At 40.3% G+C, this 10,841-nt stretch overlaps 1 protein-coding gene across 4 annotated transcripts in view; it reads right to left on the bottom strand.

Annotated features, from left to right (window-relative positions):
• Nucleotides 1–1,721: 1,721 nt before the first annotated feature.
• PAG1 (phosphoprotein membrane anchor with glycosphingolipid microdomains 1) overlaps nt 1,722–10,841 on the bottom strand; it is a 159,935-nt gene continuing 150,815 nt past the window's right edge. For all 4 annotated transcript variants that reach the window (XM_070382206.1, XM_070382208.1, XM_070382207.1 and 1 more), the window contains one exon: nt 1,722–10,390. In XM_070382206.1, the coding sequence (XP_070238307.1) occupies nt 10,022–10,390 (369 nt within the window). In that variant the 3' untranslated portion in view covers nt 1,722–10,021. The remainder of the gene's footprint in view (nt 10,391–10,841) is intronic.

The raw sequence follows: 10,841 nt of genomic DNA, 5'->3' as shown, positions 1-10,841 counted from the left end.
ATAATTTTGTTATTTAGTTTTGGCTGTGCTGGGTCTTCGTTGCTGCGCGTGGGCTTTTCTCTAGTTGTGGTGAGCAGGGGCTGCTCTCTAGCTGCTGTGTGTGGGTTTCTCCTATTGTGGAGTGCGGGCTCGAGGGCACACGGGCTCAACTGCTGCGGCGTATGGGCTTGGCTCCTCAGTGGCACGTGGGATCTTCCCAGATCAGGGGTCGAATTCGTTTCTTCTGCATTGGCAGGTGTTTTCTTTACCACTGAGCCACCAGGGAAGCCCATTAATAGGTTCTCTACTATGATTCCCCACTTCTTTTTTTTGAACTTTGACAGACTTTTATTAGAGAAATTTCCCCAAAATGTGAATTTTTACCAACAGTACCTTTTATCAACAGTGTTAGATTGTATTATCTGTTCTTTTTTTAAAATTAATTTTTTATTGAAGGATAATTGCTTTACAGAATTCTGCTGTTTTCTGTCAAACCTAAACATGAATCAGCCATAGGTATACATATAACCCCTCCCTTTTGAAGCTCCCTCCCATCTCCCTCCCCATCCTCTAGGCTGATACAGAGCCCCTGTTCGAGTTTTCTGAGCCATACAGCAAATTCCCATTGGCTATCTATGATTCCTCACTTCTTAAGTGGAAACAGAGGCACAAAGAAGTACTATGGCTTCCTCAAAGTCACCCTGGAGCTGCGACTCAAACTCAGGTTCTTTTCTGCAGAGTTGGCAGCTCTAACCACTCAGCTCCACTGCCTGCTTCTCAGGCACCACCTTCTTCCTGCCAGGCAGTGAGCTGATTGTCAAAACTCCCAACCCCGGAGATGCCCTCAGGGCATATAAATTAGCCATTCTTGATCTTCCCAAATATCAAATGAACTTAAACAAGCTTTTATATAAAACTGATCTTTATTGCAATTAAAAAAGAACAAAAAAGAATTTGATAAGTGCCTTTAATTACAACGTACCTGCTATTTACATGTAATTATACTTCTATATACAGCTTGAATAAGGTTCATTACATGTAAACTACAAGATATGACAAGTTAAACTCCAGCCTTTTGGGAACATTCAGAATAGAAATACTATGGGCAGAAACACACAGAAAACAAATACCAATTTCAGTACCATTACTGGATGATGATCGCTATCTGGCCACAGAAGAGAATTGTAAATATACATCAAATTGAAACTTATTCTTAACATGACTAACAGTATTGCTATTATTTAAACTCTAAACATAACAATTGGATCATCAAAAACAACACAATTTCAATTTATATAGCACCTTTCTTTCAGAGTTCAAAGCATTTGTATTTATCTATATTGTCTCAATTGTCCCCATAACATCCCTATGAGGTAGGCAATGGTTGGTATCATTATCCCCATTTTGTAGATGGAGAAACTGAGGCACAGAGTAATTAATCATTTGCTCAAGGTCACACAGTAAAGTCAATGCTGAAACGGACCACAGAGCTATGAGCTTGTCTCAAAAACCAATGCGTCTCTTTAAATTGGCCCCTCTGATAATTTAATTCAATACTTCAATTCATTTTTCCAAGAAATAAAATATGTACATTTTTTTCTCCCATAAAAATTGTTGAAATACTACAGGCAAGAAGCAAACACTCTAGGGCAGGTGTTAGATTGATGCCAAGATCCCCTGGAGAAGGGAAAGGCGACCCACTCCAGTATTCTGGCCTGGAGAATGACTAAGCATTCAAGCTCTTTTAGGAAGTGTTTATGGAAGTTTCTTATTGGTTTTGTTTTTTCATTACTAGGAGGTTCTTTCCCCAGTTTTACAAAACGTTGGAATGAAACATATTTGAAAGGTTGTTCCTAGTAACCTACAAATTATGTCTTTAGTAGCCATCTCGTGCTAGCCACAAGCTTATTTCTGAGTTAACAAAGAAGAAAATACCTAAACAATAATTTACGTCTTTAACATCATCTTTCTCAGTCTTATACACATTTACAGTGTGCTCCTTAAGAGACTCAGGGTGGTAGGTAGCGTGTTGGAATAAGACAGTTTCCAGACTCACATACACAGGGGCCTAAATTCATGCCCACATCATTTAGTTCAGATTTTACTTCTAATCCCTGCTCTGCCAGCCCCCCACCCCACCCCACCCCAAATCAAATATGTAGTTAGTACTCAGAAAAAAATAATTTTTGTGTGTGTGTCAAAATCTGAGGCATACAGGACTCTTTCAAACGTTTGTTGACTTGGATGTAAAATTCAACTCTCCCAACACATTCCACGAGCTTCTCCCTCTGAGGCGAGCACTGCTAACGATGCTGCCAAGTTTCCAGGACATCAGCAGGCAGCCGTGGAGTGGCCCACAGGAATTCAGTTTCTAGCATGGCTCCAGGTAAAACAAGGGAAGCTTATATTTAAGAAGATGAATGCAAAAAAAGCAAGCAAGTTTACTGGCTAGGTCACGATCATCATGCCAGGTTCATTTATGGGTTTCACATGAAAAATACATAAAAACTTGTCAAAGGAATGTTCAAAGACTGACTAAAGCCTTTGGTTCTAGTCTCTTCGCCTAGGGAAAGGCACCGCTGTCTGTCAGGGAAGCCTTTACTACCTAAATGGGAGCTAAAATTACATTTCTTTTTTCCTTAAGCGTAAAAAAGGAAAAGGAAAGAGTCTGTTTACACTCATGGTTTCCCACTTGCTGAGTGAAAAAACAAACAAAACAAAATTAAACCAGACATTACAACAAGCCAGTTCTGAAATGCAGGCTCCAGGGGCCAAGACTGGTCTCCTCTCTTTTAGCCTTAATTATCCTGTGAAGGGTGCCTAATGGGCATAGCAGGTAGGCTTTCAACAATTAAATGTATAATGAAAATGAACAGATACCTGTTCTGGTAATTTGGAAAAAAATTACACTAGAATACATATTTTAGACCATGATTTTATTTCATTTACTTTGGTAATTCCAGATGAAGACTCTAATTTAACACAGTTTCTGGAATGATCTCTTTTAAGTCAAACACTACCTTAGCGTGATGAGAGTGAAGTTTAAAAAAAAAATGAAAACTAAACCCGGCCTGGATCCTTCGGTGTATAGAGACAGAGGCCCTCAGTCACTGAATCACCCATTGCCTCCAAATGTTGGAGATTTCGTCTATAAATGGCCAAGTTATTTTCAACGTCTGGTAACTTCAGATGCTTGAACACTATCCTCATTTCCTTGAGACCTAGGAGAGGAGCTCAAACTAGTTACAGCAACATAACTCATAAGCACTCTTTCCCAGGGGTGGGGCATAATAGCTACAGGATTTAGAAAAATGTTACACTCAATATACTTTAGAAGTGATTCTTTCTTATAGGAAAGGGTTTTCCCCGCCTCCCTCTTAAAACAATCAGTGTCCTTCAACTTTACGGGTCGCTACTGGTCTGCTGGTCCAGGATTTACCTTCAGCCTCAGTACATTGTAGGGGCCGTGAACTTACCTGGAGAGGGCACAGTGCTCCTTTTTTTTACATTTGTGAGTCTGAATCCTCAACAGAATGTTTTAAAAATTCTTTTCATTGGCCCCTTAGTGCCAACCACATCTCACAAAAGACGTGGGCAAGAGTGTACATGATTTGTGTGCTGTGCTCATTCAGCTATGTCCGACTCTTTGCGACCCCATGGATTGTAGTCGACTGGGCTCCTCTGTCCATGGAATTTTTCAGTCAAGAATACTGGAGTGGGTTGCCATGTCCTCCTTAGGGGATCTTCAGGATCTAGGGATTGAACCTGCATCTCTTGTGTCTCCTGCATTGGCACCAGATTCTTTACCACTGAGCCATCAGGGAAAAGGCCGAGAAGTGATGGTTTACATGGTTTAGCAAAGTTTCTGACAAATAACACCTAGCATCTGCTTCCCCAAGTGGGTCTGAGGCTTATCCAGGGAGCCCCTGACGCTGGAAAATGTGAACTGGGAAGAGCTGGGGAATAGTTCAATGCTGCCAGTCAGGGTCTGCGATACTGAAGATTGTAACTGCTATTGGAAAAGAAGGCACGGAACATTCTGGGAGCAGCAGACACAGAGGGGCTGGGATGGTGCCATGCAAAGTGACAGAAGGTTTTAAACATTCCAAATATTGAGAATAAAGAAGGCTGAGTGCCAAAGAGTTGTTGTTTTTGAATTGTGGTGCTGGAGAAGACTCTTGAGAGTCCCTTGGATTGCAAGGAGATCAAACCAGTCAATCCTAAAGGAAATCAATCCTGAATATTCATCGGACGGATTGATGCTGAAGCTGAAGCTTCAATACTTTGGCCACCTGATGCAAAGAGCCAACTTATTGGAAAAGACCCTGATGCTGGGAAAGATTGAAGGCAGGAAGAGAAGGGAACAACAGAGGATGAGATGGTTGGATGGCATTACCGACTCGATGGGCATGAGTTTTATCAAATTCTGGGAGACAGTGGAGGACAGAAGAGTCTGGGGTACTGCAGTTCATGGGGTCGCAAAGAGTTAGACACGACTTAGCGACTCAACAACAACAATATTGAAAACAACTCTCCCACTCTTTCGTGAATTGGAAAAATTTGACCATTACAAAGACCTTTTGAGACAATGAGTCACAATGATGCTGTCATGAATTATTTTTGAGTAGTTTTGAGTAAGAGGAGTACTTTGAAACTGATTGGGATCATCTAACAGACAATATGTTACTTTTTTTGGAAACCATTTTTATGAGGGGAAAAAAAATGCATGCACAGTGAAATGCAAATTCCTATTGTTTAGTGATATTTCAAACTTCCCCTGAAAACATGAGGCATGTTAATACAGTGCAAAATTTAAACGGTAACAACATTAAAACAATTTACTGTTGCCAATTTAACATACAGAGGTCTGAGGAATGACAATTACCAACCTTTATAATACGTAACAGGAAGTGAGCCGAGATAGAGCATGATACATTTTTGAAAGTGAAAGTGAAAGTGTTAGTCCCTCAGCTGTGTCTAACTCTTTGTGACCCCATGGACTGTAGCCCACCAGGCTTCTCTGTTCATGGGATTCTCCAGGTGAGAACACTGGAGTGGGTAGCCATGCACTTCTCCAGGGGGTCTTTCCAACCCAGGGATCGAACCTGGGTCTCCTACATTGTAGGCAGATTCTTTACCATCTGAGCCACATTTTTAAAAAACACCCACAATATGGAAGTGGTGAGCAAAGAGGAGTTCAATCTAACTGCATTAAGATAAATGATTACCAAAATAATGCTTTAAAAAAAATAGTCTTTTTTAAAGCAAAAAATGTATCTCTTGTGTCATCTGGCATTAAGAAAAATCTGAACTACAATTTCCTAGTTAAATAAAAGAAGAACCTAGAAAAACAATGAAATACTTTATAAGTATTGGAGACTGCATGTAAATACAGCTTTAAAATGAGCAGTAGGGGTAAAACACCATTTATGAATGTTTGTTCTCTTCTAGACCATGATTTTATTTAATTTACTTTGGCAATTCCAGATGAAGACTCTCACACAGTTTCTGGATTGCTCTCTTAAAGTCAAACACATTCTAAGTGTGTAAAACTCATCTAGTGATACTGTCAGAAATAATATATTTAAGAAAAGCTACAACACAGAGCAAGAAAATACAACTACAGGACAAAGAATTTAGACTTCACTGCAAATAAAGCCATATTTGATATTTTAGACACATGTTCCTATTTTCACATCAGTCACTTATTAACACCAAACATTACACTTTAACTTTTCCCCATTACACAGTACAATAAGCCTGTCAAGATTTCCAGGAAATAACCATCAGTACCTACTGTGCTTCCAGCAACCAAAGCTAAGCTGGTTGGTACCAGAAATCAACACTTTCAGAATGGCATCACTAGACTACACAGACTCACAGCAACTATTACCAGGAGCATTTACTCGTTTACAAAGTCCTACATCAGTCTTGAACTGAGGCTCTGAGATTCTAGCCATAATATGGCACCATCTCAGAGCAGCACAGGATCCTCCTCCACTGCTGTTCATTCTGTGCTAAAACCTCCCTGTTTCTGGAGACAGTGAAGGAAGTGCCTTCAGGTGATAATAGCCCCTGCTTCTGCAGTCTGGTTGTGTGTGGGGGCGTCACTATCCTGGCTCACACGGCCCTTGCTGCCTTCGGCCAAATCTCTCCTCAAATACCTGTCTGAGAAGGACACCTACTTTCATTTCCTTCTGTCCGGTTGAATATTTAGGGAGCTGCATGAATATAACTATTTAAACACACCACTGTTTTTCAGCTAAGAGAATGATGGACATAGTTTAAAATCTGAATTCATTAACTAGAGAAATTCACTGAGGGCCAGTTAAGAAGGTTTTCTGGTAACTGTCAAATGAAAATGATTGGGAAAAAAAGAAAATGACTGGACAACTGTTTCTTCTGTTCTGCTTTTATGACAATAATCATCACACTAGTAGGATACACATTCAAAATACATGACGGGATGTATCCTAATTAATTAAGCACCAGAGTGACTTTAAATATATACACATGTGCGTGTATGTATATAGCCTGCCAGGCTCCTCTGTCCAGGCATTCTCTAGGTAAGATTACTGGAGAGGGTTGCCATTTCCTTCTCCAGGGGATCTTCCCAACCCAGGGATCAAACCTGGGTCTCCCGCATGGCAGGCAGATTCTTTACAGTCTAAGCCACCAGGGAAGCCCTATATATATAGTTATTGGTAAAAGTAAGTAAATGCTCTAATTTGAAAAATGAAAATCAAATATGAGAGCTAGATCTAGTAACATGCTGAGGTTAAATTTCAGTTCTTTTTGCTAACTACCTAATCTAGCACTCAATTAGAATCAACTCTTAGATTTTAAGGGCAGACAAATCAGTAATTAGCCTTTTTCCCACAAAGGAGAGTGGTACTTTCAAAAGCTTTAATAATCCTAATGATATAATTTACTGAAGGGCAGGAAAAAAAAAATGTGGCAAAGATATGTGCAAAAATTACTTCCTCCTAGAAATTAAAATCTCCTCAAACATTTCACATAAAGCAGGTTACACTTCCCTGCTGACAGACAATATCTGAGAATCAGTAAAAAAAACTCTTTGAAACTTTCAAAATACATGAATAAAAGCAAAGATCCTAGGCAAGATTATAATAACCTAGGTTATTATAGTTCAATGCATACATAATATGGATGTCAAATTGAATTTTAAAGATACAGTAAACTCTTTCTTTCTTGATAATTACTTTTCATACACTTAAACTACGTAGCTTTTAAGATGAAAACTTTTTAAAGAAACCATAGGCTTCCAACCTAAAGATTCTAGCACAAAGTTTCAACAAATAAAATTTTTAAAAAGTGATGAAATTTATGAAATACTGTACTAAAGGGTTAAAACAGTGATGTTACATCAATAAAATACTTCAGTAAGGTACCTAATGTTCTGAAGAGCAGAGCCATCTCCCAAAGCTTACTCTGCTTTTCTCAGGCCCTAGTCCTCATAGATTGTGCTATTACTTACTCTTTCAGGATGTGTTTTGGAGGCCCTTACAGTTCCCTTTTAATACTTTATATCACAACTTATTCTTAGCACAGGTTCTCCAATCGAGAGAGAGATTTCACTGCACACTTTATGGCCGTAAGGCATAGCCCTTATTTTGAAACTTCTGGGGGAATTCCAATAATGAAATTTCAAGATATGACTATTTATAAAGGGCTTCCCTATCTAGAAACAGCTTTACTCTTTAGAGATCATACCCGCTTCCTTGGTCATAAGTGAGACATCATGAACTGCAACTTTTGAGCAGTCAGGTGCTCATAAAGGATGAGACTGCAGCATGCACAAGGCTCGGTGAACAGTGTGAGGTGGCTGTCAACAGGTGCCAAAGCAACCCCATGATACTGAGGTTGTTGGGGCAGACTCATTCATAATAAGCAGTGAGAATCACCGGGCAAACCAGTGCTTACAAAGGAGATGAATTCAGAGAGTATGGGCCTTGCACCTTTCTGATAAACTTCTCCCTGATCCAAGGTTATTCTGCCATGATCTTTTGATCAATGATGATTGTGCTTTTATGCACATAAAGTCTTCACAGGAGAGACCAGGCTGATTGGAAAATAACAAGCAAACCATTTACTCCAACTGAGCTACTTTACAATTGCAGAAACGTATTACAGAGCAGTCACAAAATCAAGCCATGAATGCAAGGAATGGAAAAAAACATGCCCGGGAGCTGGTCCCTACAATTTTCAAGATGCTTCATCCTCCCAACTGCATTCTTTGTCCTAATGAGTGAAAACAGTAAGATTATTCAATCTGAAAAATCGCAGATGTCACAGTGGTACAGAATAATTGCCTTTTTTTTTTTTCTTTAGAGTGTAGGAAAAGCTTCTTTTCTGTAGCCCACACTACATAATAGCACTTCAACCAGGTTCCTTTTAGAATGAAAAGTGAACAGGTTTCCCAATGTCGGCCTTATAAAATCTAAAGAGATGATTAAATTCAAACCAGGCTGAGCTCTCAATCTGAGTTATTTCAGCCACTGAATGAAGGGGAAAAAAAAATCCCAACAGGCAATTTACATGTGCAAGCACCAGGCTACAGAATTCATCACCTTTTTCTTAAAAACGTAGCTAAACCTTAATGGAATCATAATACTTTCATAAGGTTAATCGTCAGTCATCCCTGGTCATATCTTGTTCCTCTTTCCATTTTTACCATTTCAAATATTTCACTATTGCCCACCACAAAACATTGAAAATGATCAGTTATGTTTATTCCACTTGTTTCTCCAATGAGTCAGCTGATTTTTGACCAAGAGCTCCAAGTACCATTTGAAAAGTGATGTCTTTAAAAACCTTCCATGTTTTAAACACTTGGTTAGAAAAAAGATAACAACTACTGGTACAAGCTTATGTGCTTCATGGTGTCTTTTCAAAATGAGAATATAAATCATTGTACATCAAATCAAAATAGTTAATATATATTTTATCTGGCACTTCCTAGAAATTAGGCATTAAACATAAAATACCTTATAAATTTATATAACAAAAATAAATGTTTATATTTTCATCTCAAATAGATTACCTTAGGGGAGCAGTTCATGTATGAACTCCTGCACGTCAGTGTGGCAGCAGAGGTCATCAGAAATACACATTCAAGTCCACAGCCCTTGGGAAGAGATGGATGCAGTGGCTGCCACCCAAACACGTGGTCTGTGTCCTAACATTGAGATTAAGGCTCTCTGTTTTGGAAGAATGAGCTGGACTAAAACAAGTATAGAAGTACCATGATATTCTTTGAAAATACTGAAAAAGACTCTGAAGAGTTTCAAACACTGGGGGGGAAAAAACCATATTGACTATAAAAATAAAATAAAGCATCTAACAATGACTTCAAGTACTTTGGAAGAGGCTGCTGACATGGAGTGCCCAAATCAGAAGGAATGAAGAGCTAGGAAACTCCAGGGGTGTCCCCAGTGCTCTCCACTGGTTGGGGGCTCGGGTTCCCAGGTGCAGCTCTTTGAATGGGCTGGGGAGCAGACCGGAAATAGCAACCACAATTTCTTAGCAATGGAAAACACCCACTTGAAGGCAAAGGCCCAGCCTGGTGGGAGAAAATCCTTGGAACAAACCATTATAAATCGGAAGATTTCAGAGAGAAATGCCATTCATTTTACTATCAGTAGCAGACAGCGAAAAGGAGAGAGGGAGAGAAACCAGGCTCCTGTGAATGGCAGTGTTTCAGGCAGGTGAGCTGTGGTTTTTGACAAGTGTCATTCTTCCTTACTGCGTGGCTTTCTTCACGAAGAGGGTGAGATCACTGACAGCCGGGATCCTTCCAGAGGGAGCGGGTGCATGACGCAGGTGTGCTTGGGTATGCCAGTGCCCTGGCAGCAGGGTGCCTACCGCATTTCTCCCCAAACTGAGAAGCAGTTCTGGCATCTCCAATCGTCTTCCCTTTCCTAAAGCAGCATATGAAGTGTGGCTGACATCGCTTCTTGTCTTCTGCAGCAGCACTGGCTTTGCCGGCTGGTCCTTTGCTAGCTGGGTCCTTTCCAGGCTGCTAGAGCCTGGTGACGTCTCGGCATTGCTGCAAGTCCCCGATGCTCTCATAGTCATTCTCTTTTGGGCAAAGGCCATGGTGACTGTTGGTCTCCGGGGCAGACTTCTCTTCCTCTCTGTTTAGAGTCTGTATTGCTTCATAATCTGGCTCAGCCTCCTCACTGGGCTTGCCTGCTGCTGGAAGTGTGCTGACACTATTCGGCATCTTCTCAAAGTCTTTAACAGTGGCATAGAGATCGTTGCAGGAAGAGGGGGACCTCGGAGCGGCTCCCGGCATGGAGGTGTAGGAGGCCTCCGGTACTCTAAGTGACTGTCCTGATTTGTTCCCTGGCTGTCCTTTTTTATGCACTGATGAATACATGGCCGAGATCTAGAAAACAAGGGGAGAAGTGAATAAATAAGCTCCAAGCTTGATTCCTCCCTCCCTCTTTTAGTGACAAGCTAGATTCTTGGGACTATGGGGGTGTGGGTCCCTTTAAGAATTTTTTTCGGATTCCCAAACTTTACGGAGACATAATTGACACACAACACATGTAAGTTTAAGGTGTGCAGCATGATGGTTTGATACACATATTGTGAAATGATTACCACAATAAAGTTAGTTAACAACTTCTTTACTGTGATTACCATATTCTTGGTGTGTGGTGATAACATTTAAGCTCTAAGTTTCAAGTATATAACACAGTACTGTTAGTTCTAGCCACCATGATGTACTATATTCCCAGAACTTATTATAGATGGAAGTTTGACCCTTTGACCAACATCTCCCCATTTCCCCCAGTCCCCAGCCTGAGGCAACCACCATTCTACTCTATTTCTGT

Source organism: Bos mutus, chromosome 14, assembly GCF_027580195.1.
Source record: "Bos mutus isolate GX-2022 chromosome 14, NWIPB_WYAK_1.1, whole genome shotgun sequence".
In the NCBI taxonomy this organism is placed as follows: domain Eukaryota; kingdom Metazoa; phylum Chordata; class Mammalia; order Artiodactyla; family Bovidae; genus Bos; species Bos mutus.
The sequence above is the reverse complement of the archived record's forward strand: the minus strand, read 5'-3'. Positions and strand labels throughout refer to the sequence as shown.